This window comes from Geotrypetes seraphini, chromosome 6, assembly GCF_902459505.1.
Source record: "Geotrypetes seraphini chromosome 6, aGeoSer1.1, whole genome shotgun sequence".
Taxonomy (NCBI): Eukaryota; Metazoa; Chordata; class Amphibia; order Gymnophiona; family Dermophiidae; genus Geotrypetes; species Geotrypetes seraphini.
The window spans coordinates 120,697,791-120,719,559 of NC_047089.1; the positions used below are offsets into that span (position 1 = coordinate 120,697,791).

The 21,769-nt window shown below is 44.5% G+C and overlaps 1 protein-coding gene across 5 annotated transcripts in view; it reads left to right on the plus strand.

Annotated features, from left to right (window-relative positions):
- Nucleotides 1-21,769, plus strand: part of LOC117363217 (DNA repair protein complementing XP-G cells-like) — a 650,515-nt gene that overhangs the window by 295,752 nt on the left and 332,994 nt on the right. For all 5 annotated transcript variants that reach the window (XM_033950644.1, XM_033950648.1, XM_033950643.1 and 2 more), the window contains 2 exons: nt 5,033-5,176; nt 13,784-13,991. In XM_033950644.1, the coding sequence (XP_033806535.1) occupies nt 5,033-5,176; nt 13,784-13,991 (352 nt within the window). The remainder of the gene's footprint in view (nt 1-5,032; nt 5,177-13,783; nt 13,992-21,769) is intronic.

The following is a 21,769-nucleotide window of genomic DNA, read 5'->3' on the forward strand; positions in this document are numbered from 1 at the left end:
GTAGTGATTTAGGATGATAGGAGCCCGCTTTTGGGGGGTCTTTATTTGGTTTAGATAACACCAAAATGCGGGCCATGTTCAAACCCTCCAGTAGAGCCTCTGTTCCAACCATGATATTAAACATCCGAGCAAGCGGCTGAATTATCTCCTCTCCTAGAATTTTATAAAATTCAATGCGCATGCCATCCTCGCCTGGTGCCTTTAGCGGAGGACTGTTCCCAATTGCCCAATACACTTCCTCCGGCGATATTGGCGCATTCAGATGCTCCTTCTCAGAGATACGGGGCAACGTTATCCCATCCAAATAGGGGCCAGCCGATACTTCCTCCTCGGACGGGGGGGGGGGCATAGAGGTCCTTAAAATAGCAAAAGAATATAGCTCCGATCTCCAGATCGGTTGTAACTCTCTCCCCCTCCCCCCCCCCCGCTCATTCCTCAGGGCCTGAACCCTACGTGGGCCGTCCTGGTTGAAACCAGGTGGGCCAATAGTTTCCCCCCCCACTTATTCCCATATCTATAAAGCTTGTACTTATAGTAGGCAAGAGATTTTCGTGCCTGCTGGTGCAGTAGTGAATTGAGGGCCACTTGATATTCTCTCAACTCCTGTCTGTGCATGGAGTCGCCAGACAAGCCGTACCATCTCAGGGCCCTAGCTATGTCCCTTTCTAACCGCAAAATTTCCCTATCGCGAGCCTTTTTCACATGACTGCTGTAACTAAGGGTATCACCCCTCAACACCACTTTTACAGCTTCCCAGAATAAAATGGGGTCCCCTTCTGCGTGAGCATTATGCCGTTTATAATCTTTCTACAAGCCTAACAACCTCTCCCTATATTTCGGATCCCCATACAAAGCAAGCGGAAACACCCAGCGCCACACCCTTGAAGGCCCCTTCCCACCGTCCACCTCACATGAACCCAGGCGTGATCCCATATTGTATATGGACCTATATCCGCCCGTTCCAGGTCCTGAAACACTGGTTCAGTCACCCAAATGTAGTCTATGCGGGACTGAGTACCGTGCGCCCGGGACATGTGGGTATAATCCCTCTTGGCGCCATGCAGCACCCTCCAGGTGTCAGTTAACTCAAGATTATCACTAAATTTTTGGAGCTCTCTCTCCCCTACCCAACGTAGAGCCCCTCCCGGTCCTGTGCAATCCAAACTAGAATCACGAACAGCATTAAAGTCTCTCCCCACAATCAGGGAAACCTGTGCGTAAGGCAACAGCAAGCGCACAGTAGCATAGAATGCCGGGTCATTTTCATTAGGAGCATAGACACAGTAAAATACCATGTCTTGTTGTGCGATCATATATGCCCTACCCATCCATAGCCAAAATTTGTAGATTATCTAGGGGCCCTTACGGAACAAAATCACTACCCCCCTGTGTTTCCTTGTCGCAGAAGCTGCTACACACTCCCCCACCCACCATTGTTTCAACTTAGTATGTTCAAGATCAGTCAAATGGGTCTCCTGGAGAAGTGCCACATTCACCTTATGGTGTTGTAAGTATTGCAAAATTTTGGAGCACTTAATGGGGGAATTTATCTCCCCCACATTGCAAGTTACAAAGTTAACTATGATCCATGGTCACTAACCACTTCACATACTCCACCATCAGTACCCGTGGGACCCAGCCACCCCAGCCCCTGACCAGGCCCCACCATAGCATCAACTGACCACCCGCTACCAAAGTGGGGCAGAGAGTACCAACCCCCTCACCCCAACTCCCAACCCCTTCCCCACCGTCCACCTTCCCCCCTTCCACCCTCCAACTTCCCTCTTGTCCCAACCCAACACTACATCTCAAGACCATCCAAACAGATCTCGAGATCCCTTGAGAAAGAAGCAACACTACCACCCCAGCCTCCCCAATGCTTACCCCTGCTACCCCAGAAATGTACACAAAATGTATGCAAGACACTCCACCCGGATCCCCAGCACAATCAACCTCCACAAACAGAATCTCCTTCCCTCACCCATCACACAACCACTGCACATCTCCCCAGTATAGTCTTTTTGGCCCTTCTGCCTACTATGTAGTCCCAACACCAGCAGCTGCCCTGTTCAAGTGAACTGTCCTGTGGGCGCACTGCTCACTGCACTCCTTGCCATCACCCCTTTGGTCTTCCGCCGCCAACCTGAAGGTCCCGCTCTCTCCTCCACTCTCACTTCGGCGGTTCCCCCTTCTGGCAGATTAGGAGCTCCCAGTTCCTTCAACACCAACCAGGCCTCTGCCACTGTATGGACCCAACTCGTTGCACTCCCCACCATCAGGGCCAAAGCAAAAGGATAAAGCCACCTGTAGCGGAGGCCCTCCCTCCGAAGATAGATGGTCAACGCTTGCATATCCTTCCTCTTCTGCAATGTGGCAGCTGCCACATCCTGATATATGTCCACCTTCAATGTGTTCCATTTGTAATCCCTCAGCTTTCTCGCTGCATGAAAAATCTCCTCTTTCACCCGAAAACTTCCTAAACATAAAACAATGTCTCGGGGCAAGTTTGATTTAGGGTGCCCTAATGCCTGATGCGCTCATTCAATATCAATTTATTGCACTCTTTCCCTCACCGGCCAGTGCACTGGTGAGGTGAGGATGTCGGTGCAAATGTCCAGGGCTGTCTGTTGGGCGTCCTGATAAGCACTCTCCTCAGGCACCCCCCGGATCCGGAGATTACACCGTCTGGACCGGTTTTCCAAATCTTCCAGCTTGTCCCATAATGCTAGTTCCTCCGCTCATGCTCCCACCACGGCCTGCTGTACCTCCTATGATTGTTGATGATGTCTTTTAAATTTACATCCTAACTGGTGGAGAAACAAAATTCAAGTGTGAGCTTCTCTTATGTCTGTTGGTTGAGAGAGAGAAAAGTTCCGTTATATATTTAGGGGCTAAACCGAATAGTATCTTAAAGCAAAAACATCCAAACTTAAACTTCACCCGTGCCTCCATCAGCAGCCAATGCAGAAATCGGTAGGAAGGTGTTACATGATTGAACTTCTTCAACCCAAAAATTAGTTTGACCACCGCATTTTTCACCAGTTGTAATCGCCGCATATTCTTCTGGGAAATTGCCAAATAGGCGATATTACAGTAATCAAGTTGACTCAGTATAAGGGATTGTACCAGAATTCTAAATGATGAAACATCAAAATATGCTCTAATGGACCGAAGCTTCCAGAGAGTAAAAAAGCCCTTTCTAACCAAGGAGTCCACCTGGTCTTTCATGGTTAAGCTCTGGTCCAATGTAACACCCAATACCTTCATAGTAGGTTGAATAGGATAACTAAGTTTATTGATGCACAATGATGTTTTTGTGTCGAGCAGGTGTGGCGAAGCTACAAAGAATTTTGTTTTTTCCAAATTAAGCTTTAGTCTGAATTCAGTCATCCATTGCTCCATTGAATTTAATACTTCTGTTGCCTTAGGAGTAATTTCCGATTACAGAATGACACGGTGGTTGTTACCCGCTGCTAGCTGCGGGTAACCCGCCAAAACGGTGACCAAAAAAAAGGTCGCCATGAGATCGGTGACAAGGCCATTCACCGCCCCGTGGAGCGGTGAATGGTTAGCACGTGCGGTGAATGAGCGTTTGATCCGGCAGCTCCCTCTCTCTCGCCGGCCGGCCGGCCAAGCATCTCCCTCCTTCCCTCCCTCCTTTTCCCTTACTTTTTCTTGTTGAAACTGGCGATTTCTAAAAGGCTATGAGCTATATTACAGCCGGAGCCTTGAAGTTGCGTCGTGTTGCCTGCTGGAAAAGTCTCCTCTGATGCAACTTCCTGTTTCCGGTTCAATCGGAGGAGACTTTTCTAGCAGGCAACCTGACGCGACTTCAAGGCTCTGGCTGTAATACAGCGCATAGCCTTATACAAATTGCCAGTTTCGCCACAAGAGATGGTAAGAGGGAGGGAAGGAGGGAAATGCATGGCTGGCCGGCGGGAGGGAGCTGCTGGCCCGCGTGAAGGGTGCTGGGGGTGAGGGGATGGAGAGAAGACGCTGAAGAAGGGGACGGGGCGGTGAAAGGGACAGCGGGGACGGTGACGGGCGATGAAGGAGACGGCAGAGACGGGGACGGGGCGGTGAAGAGGACAGCGGGGACGGGGCAGTGAAGAGGATGGTGGTCCGGGGATGGGGCAGTTACGGGGACAGAATTTTTCCCCGTGTCATTCTCTACTTCCGATAGAGAGGTAGTGAATGGGATAATGACCGTAAAGTCATCTGCGTAGCTAAATAATTTTATTTCTAGCTGGGTCAATTGCGCACCTAAAGAAGACATGTAAACATTGAAAAGCAATGGGGATAATGGTGACCCCTGTGGCATGCCAGATGGATTGCTCCAGGTATTAGAGAGATCGTAATTAAAACGTACTTGATAGGTGTGGGACATCAGGAAACCTCAAAACCAGTCTAACACCTCTCCTCTGATACCAATTGCATCTAAGCATTGTAACAGTTTCCCATGGTCCACTAAGTCAAAAGCAGAGCTCATATCAAATTGCATGACCAGGGCATTAAGGCCCTTACTAAACAAGAAATGCAAATTATCCAAGATAGTCACAATTACTGTCTCAGTGCTAAACAAAGGTCTAAAGCCAGATTGAGTTTCATGTAAAAGAGAGAACTGATCAAGATATTCCATCAGTTGGGTATGTATCAATCCTTCCATGATTTTTACAATAAATGGAATGGATGCTACTGGTCTATAGTTGGTTACTAATACTGATGATTCTTTACAATTTTTTGGAATTGGGGTTATTATAATATGTTCATTATTAGTGAGAAATTTTCCATTTTTTAAGTTATCGGTTAAATAATTCAGCAAAGATAGTTTAAAGTCTAATTGAGCTGCTTTCATAATTTCTGGGGGACATGAATCCAAAACACAGTATGATTTAGAGTACTTTGTTATATAATTTGATATAATTATTCCATTTATACATGGTATGGACATCTAGGAGCAGTAAGTACACTGTCATGAATAATGGTCACAAATGTGAAGTATCATAGAGACAAATATTTTGATGTCTTCTAGGAACAATTCTTTGAGAACCCTCATTCTGTAGACATTGAGTCAGAAGACTTCTCCTGCCTGCCTCCAGAAGTGAAACATGAAATCCTATCTGATATGAAGGAGTTTACAAAACGAAGGAGGACATTGTTTGAGCCCATGCCAGAGGTAAAGTACACTCAGTATTCTAGAAGAGGCATGTACTTTTGGAGAAGTAAATGCTTGTATAGCCAATGACATATATGTTTGAAAGGGCAGCAGATCTTTTGTATAGTCATGTTATGGCAACAAACTGCATTTGTTAGATCAACTTCTGTAGAGTGTAACAGCTTAGTGATTCCCATGCATAGAGAAATTGTTCATGAGCATGTTCGTCAATCTATCTTTTCTGTAAATGGACCCACACTCTGGAACTCACTCCCAGTTTATATACATCTCCACACCTCCTTAGAATCCCTCAAATTGGAACTAAAAACTTTTCTCTTCATGATGCTTACTCTTGAACTAACAGTTTTCGCTAGAAACATAATCATGTTAGACTTAATGAGATTGAACCACGTCTGGACATAGCAGCACCACCTATTACATTACATTACATTAGTGATTTCTATTCCGCCATTACCTTGCGGTTCAAGGCGTATTACATAAGAATTGTCATGATATTAAGAAATACATAAGGAATAGTTTGAACATTTTCTAATTTGCTAAGGAGTGTATAGTATTGTAGGTGAAGCTTGGGACAGATCTAGTTGTGTTATATTAGTTTTATGTATTTTTTGAAGAGTAGGGTTTTTGTTTCTTTTTTAAAGATTTTGTAGTCTGTGGTCGAGATCAGCAGATTGGTGAGTTGTCTGTTCATTTTTGCTGCTCTGGTGGCCAGTAGGTTGTCATACAGTTTTCTTTGTTTGACATTTTTGGTTGGAGTGTATGTGAATAGTGTGTGGGTTCTCCTGTATCTGGTTGAGATGGTTTGAATTAGTTGGTTGTTCCAATAGGTTGGGTTGTATTATTCCTTATACTTTTCCATTTTTTTTATTGTAGTTCCTTCCTCTTCTCCTAAAAATCGTGTTTTTGTTTAACCCCTGTTCTTTTATGTATCAAATTATTTCTAGATTGTAAGCTGCCTAGAAGGATCACCAATGTGCAGGATAAAACTTGAATCTTGAAACTTATATCCAGGATTATTTTTTTGTTATCATTGTTTAATATGGGTAGGTAAGCTGGCCTCTAATATCTGAGAAAAAACACACAGAAGTGGGGGTGGACCAAGAACTTTCCTGAATACAAGTATAAAATATAAAGCATTCTTTTATTAGCAAAGCACAGACAGATAAAAAGATCCGAGACAGGGCCGTGTTTTGGCGGATAACCATGTGCTTCAGGGGTCACCAGTACTCACAACTGCATAAATAGAAATGTCTCAGCGGCACCACTTATTGAACATTGGATCACAGTGGGTCACACTATTGATGATCTACTTTTTTTTTCGAGTTATAAAGCAGAAAGATAAGGGTGGCAATATTGACAATTTCCTTTTAGTATGGAACAGAGACTCATTTATTACTTTAATTCAATTATTCCTTTTGAGTTAAAGCTGGAATTAGATCTTTGTCCTTTTTATAAACAGTTAAGAATCCATTTAATTATTGGCATTATATCTAAAATATAGTATTTTCTTGTTCTTTATCATCCCTCCAGTGGCTCAGTTGGTTAATTTGTAAAATTATTTGTCCCCATTTTAGACCTTACTCTATGGAATTGATTCCTCCATGTGTCTTTGGAAATAGATAAAGGATAAAGGACCTGATAAAAGACCACATCATTGATCACCTTGACGGACACAATCTAATGAGGGACCAGCCAGGGAGGTTTCAGTAAAGACAGATCTTGCCTGACGAACTTGCTGCACTTCTTCAAGGGAGTAAAAAGGTGGATAGCCAAGGGTGGATTTTCAGAAGGGGTTCTATAAAATTCCAGATGAATGACTACTTCGGAAAATTGCATACGATGGAATCAAGGGTGAAATACTCACATGGATTAAAAACTGGCTGGAGCATAGGAAACAGAGAGTGGGGGTAAATGGACAATTCTCAGACTGGAAGAGTGTCACCAGTGGGGTGCCGCAGGGCTCGGTGCTCTTCAACATCTTTATAAATGATCTGGACATTAGTACGACGAGTGAGGTGATTCAATTTGCGGACGATACGAAGTTATTCAGAGTAGTGAAGACACAGGGGGATTGCGAAGATCTGCAACGTGACATAATCAAGCTTGAGAAATGGGCATCGACATGGCAAATGAGGTTCAACGTGGATAAATGCAAAGTGATACATGTCGGGAACAAAAATCTCATGCACGAAAACAGGATGTCCGGGGTAGTACTTGGAGAGACCTCCCAGGAAAGGGACTTGAGAGTTCTGATCGACAAGTCGATGAAGCCATCTGCACAATGCGCTGCGGCAGTGAAAAGGGCGAACAGAATGCTAGGAATGATCAAGAAGGGGATCACAAACAGATCGTAGAAGGTTATCATGCCACTGTACCGGGCCATGGTGCACCCTCACCTGGAGTACTGCGTCCAGCACTGGTCGCTGTACATGAAGAAGGACACGGTACTACTCGAAAGGGTCCAGAGAAGAGCGACTAAAATGGTTAAGGGGATGGAAGAATTGCCGTACAGTGAGAGACTGGAGAAGCTGGGCCTCTTCTCCCTTGAAAAGAGGAGACTACAAGGGGACATGATCGAAACATTCAAAATACTAAAGGGAATAGACAGTAGACAGACTGTTCATCCTCTCCAAGGTAGGAGAACAAGAGGACACTCTCTAAAGTTGAAAAGGGATAGATTTCGTACACACATAAGGAAATTCTTCTTCACCCAGAGAGTGGTAGAAAACTGGAACGCTCTTCCAGAATCTGTTACAGGGGAAAACACTCTCCAGGGTTTCAAGACAAAGTTGGAAAAGTTCATGCTAAACTGGTGAGACTAGACTCATTTGGAGCACTGGTCTTGACCTAGAGGCTTCCGCGGGAGCAGACTGCTGGGCTGGATGGACTAGTGGTCTGACCCAGCAATGGCAATTCTTATGTTCTTAGACTTTTTTTATTGCAACATTTTGGTATTATAGCGGGGAACAGGGTCCCAATGCGCTGACCTCACTCACACACACACAGTCCGGCCGAGCGGTTCACTGGAGTAGCTAAGCAAACATCACCCACAATAATACACAGCAATGGTTTCAAAAACAAAAAGTTTCTTTTATTTTCCTTCTGTATCTTGCATATGGCATAAGCAAGCAATGTTCCATGGTAGAGGAGTAAATCACAAAATCAGCTGAAAATGATGCCACAGAATGCTATTTTATGAAAACCAAAACAGTGTACTTCTCTTACTCTGTCCTGAGTTCCTGCAGTTACATCAGCTGTTTAATCAGCATACTGATGCCATGTGTTGCATTGCAAGGGTCCACTATAGCTTTTATAACTTTTGTATAGTACAATGCTTTAATAGTTCTGAATGCTACCAGCTTCTTCAGGTTTCACCTTGTAAGTGGTACACAGTTCTTAGCTTTAAGCAAACAATTGTTTTCTCAGAATGGCTTAGTTACCTTCTCCACACTACTGCTCCAGAAAACTCTAGCAGTTAGCTTTAATTTCACCACAGTTATTGATCAAATGGATAGATCATATCCTGTTCAGAATCTGTAATATTATTCTCATTCTCAAGCTCTGTAAGCTCTGGAGTAATTTCTATATCATAGCATACATTTTCCTCCTCGGACAAGCAATCATAGTTGAATCATTAGCCTCTAGCTGGGAATTATCTATCTGAGCTTTTGGTTCCACACCCCTAGCAGGTAGATAAGAGTTTACCTCGATGATTGTTTGGTGTCTTGAGCTCCCTTCAGAAATGATCCCAGTAAAAAAAAGATTTCAGGCAGCTAGGAGTTTCCACTTGCCTTGAGGATTGCTCCTGTGTTGTCAACAGCAAATGTGTGTCTTGTCCTGGATCTGGCTTGAGCTCTCTCCAATGCTCTCCGATCTCTCCTCCCTATGTGTGAATCAGCTCTGTGTTTAACCTGGTGAGCTGAGCAGCTCAGCTCTCTGATTAAGTGTTCAGTGAAGATTGCTCCTCTTCCCCCTCTGCCTGCTGTAGCTATGGAAGTAGGTGTAAAATCTTTCCTTGCCTGTTGCACTCTGCTCTACCTATTCAAAGGCAAATAAATCCTAGTTCCTACACTCTCTGAGTTTACTGGAACTGCCTCTGTATGGCTAAGGTTTGCAATGCTGGTATTGCATCTAGTGGCAGGACTGTCATTGACTGACATACTGTATGTCTTAGGACTTGGCCCCTTTTGCCTGCCACAGTATGTTGACATTCATGTGAATGATTCAAGATAAGTAAATATGATTACAGACTGAAAGTAAAAAGGGTGGTCTAATATTTTGTCCATAAGCCTTAAAAAAAAAAAAATCATGTTCATATATATACATATTCAACCTTCATGCTAATTTCTCCTATATTTGCATTTAAGCAACCGACACAGTGTTCTCTGTTTTCCTGTGCTTTTGATATACTGGCTGTGCGACTGAGTTTGGTTTTCTTGCCTTGTACTTCCTCTCTTTTTTTAAAAACCTATTTTATTCTCTTAAAATAACCAAACCAAAACATTTTTTTTATAAACCTGTTTGTTCTGTGGATACAGGCCTACTCAACAATGACTCCAATTCAAGTTCCTTTACTTTTCTTCTGTTTTTCTTTTTGGCTTTTGGAATTTGAATTCTTACTGTATGGATGGTTATTTTATTATGTGACAAACATAAGGAAATGGAGGTTGTTATAGGGGAAACACCCTTCAGGGATTCAAGACCAAGGTTGGATAAGTTCCTACTGGAACAGAACATACGCAAGTAAGGTAGTGTTCTCCCCAGAAATTTTTTCCAGCCGGGTGGCATGAAAAAGTAGCCGGGTGGGGCGGGATGGGGAAATTTGGTGGTAGGGAAAATTAACCCCCTCTTTTACTAAGGTGCGCTAACATTTTTAGCATGCGCAAACTCCTGTGCTATGTGGGAAAACTAACGCCAGCTCAATGCTGCCATTAGCGTCTAGCGCACGTGGTAATTCTGTGCGTGCTAAGCACACGTTAAAACCATTTTCGCAACTTAGTAAAAGGAGCCCTAAATGTGTACTATTTTTATTACCGTATTTTCACATAGATAACGCGCACCCGTGTAAAACGCGCACACGGGTATAGCGCGCAAAAAACACAAATTTATGTACAGAATTTTTTATATACCGCGCACACCCGTATACCGCGCATGCTGCCCGACTCTCCCGTCGCCGCCAGACTCTCCTTTTGCCCGCCCCGACTCTCCTCTCCCCCTTGAAGTCCTGTCCCCACCCTGAAATCCTGATGCCCCCCCGACGTCCGATTCACCTCCCCCCCCCCCCGCAGGACCGCTCTCACCCCCACCCCGAAGGACCGCTTGCACACACCCCCACCCCGAAGGACCGCTCGCACACACTCCCACCCGCACCCCCACCCTGATGGACCGCTCGCACCCCCACAGCCTCCCGACCCCCCCCATCATGTAGAAGCTCCTACCGGTGTCCTGCTGTTTCCTCTTGGCGGTCCCGACTCCCCGACACGATCGGGGCAAGAGGGAGCTCAAGCCCTCTTGCCCCAGCCAACCGCGGCAACCCCCAACACGATCGGGGCAAAAGGGAGCCCAAGCCCTCTTGCCCCGCCGACTCCCCAACTCCCCGACAATATCGGGCCAGGAGGGAGCCCAAGTCCTCCTGGCCCTGGCGACCCCCCCCCCCCCCCCCGCTAGTTGTTCGGGCCAGGAGGGAGCCCAAGTCCTCCGTGTCCTGGCGACCCCCCCTCCCCGCTAGTTGTTCGGGTCAGGAGGGAACCCAAACCCTCCTGGCCACAGCGACCCCCTACACCCACCCCGCACTACATTACGGGCAGGAGGGATCCCAGGCCCTCCTGCCCTCGACGCAAACCCCCCTCCCCCCAACGACCGCCCCCCCCAAGAACCTCCAACCGCCCCCCCAGCTGACCCGCGACCCCCCTGGCCAACCCCACGACACCCCCAACCCCCTTCCCCGTACCTTTGTGTAGTTGGCCGGACAGACAGGAGCCAAACCCGCCTGTCCGGCAGGCAGCCAACGATGGAATGAGGCCGGATTGGCCCATCCATCTCAAAGCTCCGCATACTGGTGGGGCCTAAGGCGCCTGGGCCAATCAGAATAGGCCCGGGAGCCTTAGGTCCCTCCTGGGGGCGGGGCCTTGGGCACATGGTCGGATTGGGCCCATGTGCCTCAGGGGGGTCGCGGGTCGGCTGGGGGGGCGGTCGGAGGTTCTTGGGGGGGGCGGTCGTTGGGGGGAGGGGGGTTTGCGTCGAGGGCAGGAGGGCCTGGGATCCCTCCTGCCCGTAATGTAGTGCGGGGTGGGGGTAGGGGGTCGCCGTGGCCAGGAGGGTTTGGGCTCCCTCCTGGCCCGAACAACTAGCGGGGGGGGGGGGTCGCCAGGGCCAGGAGGACTTGGGCTCCCTCCTGGCCCGAACTACTAGCGGGGGGGGGTCACCAGGGCCAGGAGGACTTGGGCTCCCTCCTGGCCCGATATTGTCGGGGAGTTGGGGAGTCGGCGGGGCAAGAGGGCTTGGGCTCCCTTTTGCCCCGATCGTGTCGGGGAGTCGGGGGGGCAAGAGGGCTTGAGCTCCCTCTAGCCTCGATCGTTTCGGGGGTGCCGCGGTTGGCTGGGGCAAGAGGGCTTGAGCTCCCTCTTGCCCCGATCGTGTCAGGGAGTCGGGACCGCCAAGAGGAAGCAGCAGGACACCGGTAGGAGCTTCTATATGATGGGGGGGGTCGGGATGCTGTGGGGGTGCGAGCGGTCCTTCAGGGTGCGGGTGCGGGTGGGAGTGCGTGCGAGCGGTCCTTCGGGGTGCGGGTGCGTGCGAGCGGTCCTTCGGGGTGGGGGTGCGAGCGGTCCTGCGGGGGGGGGGTGAATCGGACGTCGGGGGAAGGCATCAGGCTTTCAGGGTGGGGACAGGACTTCAAGGGGAAGAGGAGAGTCGGGGCGGGCGAAAGGAGAGTCGGGCGGCGACGGGAGAGTCGGGTAACATGCGCGGTATACAAAAAATTTTTAACATATATTTCGGTTTCCCGCGCGCTATACCCGTGTGCGCGTTTTACACGGATACGTGTTATCTACGTGAAAATATGGTAGTCTTTAAATTTTTTGTCACAAAAAATCTATATAAAGGCAAAAATACACTCAAGACCCTTGAATTCCCATTTTCTTGTTTTGTATAAGTCCTCCACATATATGTAATTAGGAATATGCCAGCCCGTTTCCTGCATACATTCGCAGTTGTAAATAATATACTTTTCATATGTTTTGAGTTTATCGATAGGGGTCATAAAACATAAGTGTATGTCGTCACCGCTTAAGGGTTCACGGCATAGCTTACACATCCTACCCTTACATTTATGTTTCTCGTTCACATAGGACTCGCATTTCAGACACTGTTTAGATAAACACTCCACTTCTTTTTTCTGCGCCAGCTTTATATGTCTATCTAAACAGTCTTTAGAGCGACAATACATCTTGCATTTAGGACACCTCTGCTGTATACCGTCATTGTTCAAACACGTCTGTGTCGAACAAAGACGACACCATAATGTACAGGAGTGGTTGTGACTATAGGGCTTCTGGCAAAAAGTACAGAAATTATGCTCCCTGTAGAATTTTTAATGCCGTAGAAATGATCGTCATGTAGCAATAAGAAAACCGTTTTTAGATACATGGGTTGATCTGATGTTTTAAAGCAACACCACAAGTTTGTATAAAACACAACTCTTATATTTATCTTTAAATGTTGTTCTATGGTTGCTACATCATTGAGCATGACTTTTTTATGTACCGACCACCCCAAATCATTATGTAGCTTTTCAGCACCTGTTAACAGTTCAGAATCTGTGAGTTTTACTGGCGACATAAGTGCTGTAAGGCTACTGGCAAAACACAGGTTATTGCCTGTGTTATTCAAATCTATTAAATACATCCTTTTTTCTGCAAAATCTGGCTAAACAGTATAGATTTTAACACCCTACGGACCCCACCACCCTTGTTTCTTGCACTTGTACGTAGTCACTGGGCAATACTCTGTTGCTAATATCGTCCAGGATATGTTGAATGCCTTGGCGAATAGCATTTTGAGCCTCACGTAATGATGTTATCCTGTCTAAATTAATGAAATGAAATTCTTCTGAGTAAAGTACACTATGAAACTTGTCCAGTTTACAATCCCATCTTTTCACAAACTGGACATAGCTGATTGGTTCTGAATCTTCAGAAGAACCTAATGCACTGTATGTTTCTCCTACTTTTCATTTACTTTCTTCTTCCTTCCCTTTATCTTTCATTCTTTTTCTTCACATCATGAGCCTTCACGGAGGCATTGTACAGTATTTCTATTCTATTATTGGATTTGTATCTCTTTGACATGATGCCTAATGTAATCTTCTGTTTTGTATTAAATTTTAATAAAAATTTACTGAACTTAAAACAAAAAATGTCACAAAATATTGTGCTGACCTGGGTTTTAACTGTTCAGTCTAGCAGTGAGTAGGCTTTAGTATTTATTTTGAAACAACTATCAAAAGCCCAAAATTAAATGAAGCATGGTAGGGCTTTTTATTTTTTTAATTCAATGTGGCTTCTTATTTCAGTAAGTGCAGTTTTAATATCTAATTGTTTTCTTCAGGAGTCCAATGATTTCTCACGGTACCAGCTGAAAGGCTTGCTGAAGAAAAACAGTTTTAATATGCACATACAAAATGTACAGAGAGAGATGAATGAGCAGTACTCCGAAGAAGTGCAAACACAGTATGAGCACAAAGGTAGCGTTTTGAAAGACGTGGAAACTAGAAGGCTTGTCTCTGAAGAGGCCTCCCATTATATTCTAATAAAAGGTATTCTAAGTGCTGATTGCTCAGCATTTTTTTTCATCTTTATAAATACTATATAGACAATACTATCAGTACACAGCACAGTTTAGTAAATCCAGTGGTATTAGGTACCCATTCATATTTTGGGCTTCTTACATTCTCAGTGCTCAGTTCATAGTCTGGGTAAAATCATTTTATATGTACATCAACAAAAGAAAAGAATATAGCACATGTATGTTATTTTTTTTGATTGCAATATTTGTGAAAAGGGTGAGTGGGGGAGGGAGATAATTTATATATTTAAGATGACAATAGAAAGAATTTCAAGTGATATGTTTGATTCAATTGATGTAATATTGTGTACTTGAAGATGAAAAACGAATAAAGAATTTGAAAAAAAAGGTGTACTTATATAATAATTGGGAAACGATTTTTTAACTAAAAGCTGATGCAAGATCATTTGCTGAGGGACCTGTAGATTCTGGGGGCAGAGAGAGAGAGAGGAGAAGTGTATTGATCCTACAAATTACAAAATGGTATTTTATATGCTGTTTAATTGTAATAAGTTATCACTATATTGGTCAGATGTTTAGGCTCGAATTAGTATCATACTGAATATCTGTGCCCTGTCAATCTATGCTACTGTAATCTGGAAATCTCTTTGAAAATTCTTTCCCTAAACCAGTGGTCAAGCTCTTTAGATATCCTTATAGCAATTGCTGTCAAGATTATTTTGGATGCCTAGAAGGATAATGCTTCATTAGTGACATTGGACTCGATATTCAGACTGCGGGATGCAGTCTGCCTAAATCCCATGGTCCATAGTAAGTCTGGATATTCAATGCTGGGCCATTTCTGGTGACTGGCATTTGAATATCCATTTTTTTAAAATGGTTGGTTGTAACTTAACCAGTTAAATTGATATTCAGCGCTGACCGTTTAAGTTTTAACGGACAAAGATAAGACTGCTATATAGGCTGTCCGATTTGCTTGCTAAACTTAGCCAGTTAGTGCTGAATATAGCCAGTTAATTTTTAGCTGCAAACTGTGAATATTCAGCGGAGATAACCAGTTATCTTATGCTGAATATTCACAGTTAGCCAGTTAAATGCTTTTTAACCAGTCAGCATTTGTTTTTGGCCAGTAAGTAGCTTTGAATATCAGGGGGTACAGCAAAAGTTGTTAATTCACTGTGAAATTGTTTGTGTAACTTTATATACTCAACTAGTATTTTAGCCCGTTACATTAACGGGTGCTAGAATATATGTCTGTCTGTCTGTCTTTATTTCCGTGTCTCTCTCTCTGTCCTGCTGTCTTTCTTTCTGTCTGTCTCTGTCCCTGGCCCCCTTTGTCTGTCTGTCTTTCTGTGTCTCTCGCTGTCCCTGTGTCTTTCTTCTTTTATTTCTGTCTCCCTTCCTCCCGCTGGCGGTAGAATATATGTCTGTGTTTCTTTCTGTTTCTCTCCATACTCTCATTCATCTTGTCATCTCCCTTTTGACCTCATACAAATGGCTCACCACTTTCAGAATACCCCAGACCTAACATTTCTCCCTCCCTTCCATCCCTAGGTCCAACTTCCCTCCCCCAGGTCCACCATCTCTCCCCAATAGTCCTCCCTTCAAGTATCTCTGTCCCCAGATCCAGCTTCTCTCCCTTCAGACCATTACCTACCATCTCTCTCTCTCCTCTGTTCCTGGCCCCATAAGCTGTCCCCCATGCCCAGTCTGGCACTTCTTTTAATACTCTCCCCCTTTGTACTTTATAAAAATTAAAAAAAAGTTAATCCAGGGAATTTCCTAGGCCCAACATGTTCTCCCTCTTCTCTCCATTCCATTCCGATATTGCCTTCACCTTCTGTCTCGCTGAAAAATCCGCTGGCCTCAGCTGTGATTCAGGAACGTTGGCCGTGGCTCCCTTTCCTGCTTTCAATCTGCCGCGGTTCTCCCCCCCTCCCCCGGCGGAATGTTTCTGAATTGCAGCCGAGGGTGGTGGATTTTTCAGCAAAACAGAAGGTGAGGGCGACATCAGACCAGTCCCTTTCTCCCTATCTCCTTCCCTACTTCCCTGTGCAGCAGCCGCAGCATTCCCTCTCCCTCCATTAACCGCAAGAGGAGCCTGCACACGGACCTAACAGGCCGAGCCTCCAGCAGTCTAACTTCCCGGCGGCTCCTCTGACGATCGCTACCTTCTCCGATGCAGGAGCGGCTCGTGAGAGGAGCCGCTGCATCATCTGTGAAGTTGAAAAAAACTTCGGCCCGTTTCCGTGCTCGGCCGCGGCGGGCTACAGGTGCCGCGGCCTGCAGCCGCCGACATCTGTTTTGACTTTTTTTTTTAAGTTGAAACACGCGGCGGTGGCTCCTCTCATGATCCCCACCTGCGTCGGAAGTCCGATGCAGGCGGGGATCGTGAAAGTAGCCACCGCTGCATCTTTCAAAGAACCGTAAGCCGTGCATGCGCACTTCCTATGTGTCGCTACAGCTCACAGAAAAGCGGCGCACACTTAGGAAGTGCGCATGCGCGGCTTACCATTTTATTATATTAGATAAGATGCATTAAACAAAAAGCAATGATTGAGTCTTGGAACCTTTGCTTTTTTACTGGAAAATCTTAACTGGGAGGTATGTGTTCCACAGTTCACAGCCTGATACTTTTTTCTATTGACCTTTGGGTTAGTGGTAGGCGTGCTTTAGTCTACCTCTGCACTACCATTGAGTGCCCTTCCCTATATTCTCCCCAAAAATAGTAAATCCTGCTTGTTGCTAAGACACTTGATGTTCTCTGGTTTGATAAACTTTTATTTAAATCAGAATTTTTAATGCACATTGATAGAAGGTGGATCACTATCATAAAAATCTGTTTGTGATTTTGTTTAATCACTTAAGACTCCATTGTCTTTGCTCTATTTTTCAGTTCAGTGATTGGTTGTGAGATTTACCAGACCCTAAAATATTTTTAAAATAAATATATCCCCATGGGAGATCATGTGATGCACTAGGAGAGAACGTGCTTCTTTACCTTTCCGGGGCTCCTGTGCTTCACTGACCCTTATTCTTGTTCAGTGTGATGTTCTTTAAGCATCTTTGGCCACAACTGCAACTTAACTAGCACATGGACAGATTTATAACAAAAGCAGGAGGTGCAATATCAAGACTAGAAAAAAGGAGAAAGAAAAACAGCATTCTGGGGAAGAAAATATGGCGGAAGCAGCCATCACAGCAATGCCAGCTTTCACGGAGCTACAATTACAATTTACTGCAATGGTAAAAAAGTCATTTGAAACTCGATAGGAGCATTTAGCTGATCAGATGTCCCATTTATAAATGTTACTGGCACAAACAATCTCGAGAACTAGCATTTTGGAACAACACGTGTCGGCAATAGAGGATGCAAGAGAATTGAAACCTCAGACTACATCAAACCCAATGCTGATGTATAGAAAAAATGGGTAATAAGATATTGAAATATCTTTTGTAACAGTTCTTATCCAACTGCCTTCATGGGTACTGTGGAACAGCTACTGCATTCTTACAAATACGATCAAAAATCCCTTTTAATGTCAATTATATAGAGTTTCCAGTCAAAATACCACTTATTATGGGAGGTGAGCATATCATAATATACTGAATGATCACATCATAGAACCTCTTATGATCTATATATCATTTCAGGTCCCAATCCTGAACAGGGTGCCATAATCATTTATACTCAAATCCTCCTACCATCCCCTTAAATCAAATATCCACAAAAGTGCTGGAACTTATTGCAATAATAATTGCCAAAATGACTAAAAGTGTTTAGGGCAACAACACAACATATTAATAGCCCATAGTGACTTTGTAAAATTTTTAGGAAAAAGGAAACACTTATCTTTAGGTGGAACACCCCACCACCAGCGCTGATATAATATATGCAAAAACTCCCGACACCTGCTGGTAACCTGGCGTTTCAATCCAAAAACTGATCTTCTTCAGGGGAATTAATTAAAACCACTGCCTTTCCCTCTATATAAATTACAGACAAGTGCTTCATAAATTAGAGAGTACTCCAAAATTACAATGCTGCGACCGTAGGATGCGGCACAATGTGCAGAAACTATTCTACTGGCCATTGAAAAAAAGGTCCAAGCACATGACAAGAAGATAGATGATCTGGAGGATTGCTTCCACTGAGATAATCTAAGAATAAACAGGTTCCCTGAATCAGTCTCCAAATGTCACCACCCCTCATTACTGGAGTGCTGGCTGCAGTCGAAATTTGTTCTCTCAGACGCCATGGGTCCATTCTGCATTGAGTGGGCACAGAGGCTTAGCCAGTTACAGAAGGGTTGAGTAAGGCCTCGAGTGGCAATTGTCAAGGTGCATAACTATTTGCATAAAGTTGAGATACTTTGTGGATTTAAGCAGAAGAGAGATGAGCTTAAGTACGAGGAGGTACCTATACAGATTTTTGAGGACTACTCCCTGGCTCTGTAGGAGTGAAGATGGAGATTTTCTCATTTTTACTGCTCACTTTATGATAAGAAAATTTGTTTTATTCTATTATATCCTGCCATCTTAAAGATTCATTTGAATGCTCCTTTGATACTCCTTCAGCAGTTCAAGACTGTCTCAATAAGATGGAGCCACAATCTGAATCAGCTACCTGAGGGGCTAAGGCACAGACTGTTTACAGGATTTCTCCAGTCATTTACTGACTAAGGGGCTCATTTTCAAAAGAGAAAAATGTCCAAAAACTGTCACAATGGAAGGTTTGGACAGTCATGAAGGCATAAAATGTGTCCAAAGCATATAATTAAATATCTTCCAAAAATGCTTTCTGTGGAGCTGAATGCTGAGGTAAAGACATCCAGAAAGTGATCATTTTGAGGGCAGAACGTAGGCGTAACTTGGGCGACATTAGCAGATGAACATCTATGTGCCATAATGGATAGCAAAATGATTTCTCTGGGCATTCCAAAACATACCCAGAGATAGACCTGTTTCAAAAGTATATAAGATGAGAAAAAATTTCTTTTGACCCACTAGTGATTTGATTGTATTGGAGAGTGGAAAGTAAGAACAGAGCATTTGTCTGAACTATTGGAGCAATGCTGATTGCTGTATTGCCTGTCTTTCTGAGTCCCTGTCACAACCTTCACCTTACCAGTCCTGCTCCTTTCTCTGCTACCTCCCCCACCCCACACCCATACCTGACAGACCCCAGCCCCTCTACCTCCTGCTTGCTCTCACCCATCGTTCCACTTCCAGTTACACACCGTGCTCTGTGTGTCTGTGTCCTATTCTTGCAGCTAGAGAATAAGTGTTGATTGTGTCACCTGTATGTGTTTGCAACATCTGAGAGGTTGGGTGAGGAGCTCCCTCAGAGCTGACCATGGTATAGTGTAGGAGAGGGTCTTTGCTAGACAATGACTGATACAGACAAACATCATGTAAAGGTCAGTGAACAGGTTTATTTATGGCATACAGCTCTCACAATTCCCATTAATACCACCACTCTCAAACTCTCCACACCCCTTTTCCTCCACAATAACACCTGCATCCAAAGTCCCCTGCCACCGCCTTCTTCCCTCTGCCTGGGCCCTTCCTTTTCTCACATCCACTTTGAGCTTTCCCTGATCCCCCCAATAAGGGGGTTATTGGTGTTGAAGCACAGGAGTCTTATATAAGACCATAAGAATTGTCATACTGGGACAGACCAAAGATTCATCAAGCCCAATATTCTGTTTCCAACAGTGGACAACCCAGGTCCCAAGTACCTCCTAGTAAGATCCCAAGTAGTAAAACAAATTTTATGCTGTTATCCTAGGAATAAGCAGTAGATTTTCCCAAACCATCTCAAAAATGGCCTATGGACTTCTCTTTTAGGAAATTATCCAAACTTTTTTTAAACCCTGCTAAGCTAACTGATCCCACCACATTCTCCTGCAACTAATTCCAGAGTTTAAATACATGTTGAGTGAAGAAATATTTTCTCTGGTTTATTTTAAATTTACTACTTAGTAGCTTCATCGCATGCCCCCTAGTCCTAATATTTTTGGAAAGAGTAAACAAGCGATTCTCATCTACCCTTTCCATTCCACTCAGTATTTTATAGACCTCTATTATATCACCCCTGAGCCATCTCTTCTACAAACTGAAAAGCCCTAGCCCTCATAAGGAAGTCATCCCATCCCTTTTATCATTTTCATTGCCCCTTCTCTATACCTTTTCTAATTCCGCTATATATTTTTTGATATACAACAAACAAAATTGTACACAGTATTCGAAGTTAGGCCATACCATAGAGTGATACAAGGGAATTATAACATTTTCATCTTTGTTTTACATTCCTTTCTTGATAATTCCTAACTTTCTATTTACTTTCTTAGCTGCTGCCACACATTGAGCTGAGGGTCTCAATGTATCCTCAACAATGACACCTATATCCTTTTCCTTGGCAGTGACTCCTAACATAGAACCCTGCATCACATACCTATAGTTTCCTCTTTCCCATATGCATCACTTTGCACTTGCTCATATTAAACGTCATTTGCTATTTTGATGCCCACAAGGTCCTCCTGCAATTTTTCACAATCCTCGTGTGATTTAACAACTTTGTGTCATGAGCAAATTTAATTATCTCACTAGTTATTCCCATCTCTAGATCATTGACAAGAGGAAATGTAATTCAGGACTTAATTTTAAATGGACTGCGAGGACCAGCACAAGGTGTAGAAGGGATGCTGGGAAGCAGTGATCATAAATGATCCGCTTCGACCTGGATGCAGGGGCAAAACATCAATCCAGAACGATGGCCATGGCACTGAATTTCCAAAAAGGGAATTACAAAGGGATGAGACTCATGATGGGGAAGAAGATTAAGAAGAGGATAAGCACTGTAAAAATGCTAGAGCAAGCTTGGTCCCTTTTTAAGGACACAGTCACCGAGGCGCAAAATCTATGTATACCGCATATCAACAAGGGATCCAAGAGGAAAAAGAACAAGGAACCGGCGTGGATCACTGTAGAGGTGAAGGAAGCGATCAGAGACAAGACAACTTCATTTAAGGAATGGAAAAGGTCAAAAACGGAAGAAAACTGGAATAAGCACAAATAACATCAATCCAGGTGCCATAAGGCAATAAAAGGGGCCAAAAGAGACTAAGAGGAAAAAATAGCCAAGGAGGCAAAAAACTTCAAGCTGTTCTTTCGATATATTAAGGGGAAATGACCCGCGAAGGAAGCAGTGGGACCGTTGGATGACCATGGAATAAAGGGAGTGCTAAAGGAGGACAAAGCAATCACTGACAAACTGAACACATTTTTTGTGTCTGTATTTACCAAAGAGGATAGACACAGCATACCGGAACCCATCAGGCTATATGCTGGAAACGAAGATGGGAAACTGACAGGGTTGACGGTCAGTCTAGAAGAGGTATGCAGGCATATCGATAGGCTTAAGAGTGATAAATCCCAGGACCAGATGGTATCCATCCGAGGGTCATCAAGGAACTCAAAGGGACTATAGCTGAAGTGCTTCAACTAATAGCCAATCTGTCAATCAAATCGGGAAGGGTTCCAGAAGACTGGAAGTGGTGAATGTTACGGCGATCTTCAAGAAGTTTCGAGGGGTGATCCTGGAAACTACAGACCGGTGAGTCTGACCTCGGTACCTGGAAAGATGGTAGAGGCGCAGATAAAGGACCGCATCATTGATCACCTTGATGGACATGGTCTGATGAGGACCAGCCAGCATGGCTTCAGCAAAGGCAGATCTTGTTTGACGAACTTGCTGTACTTCTTCGAGGGAGTAAACAGGCAGAT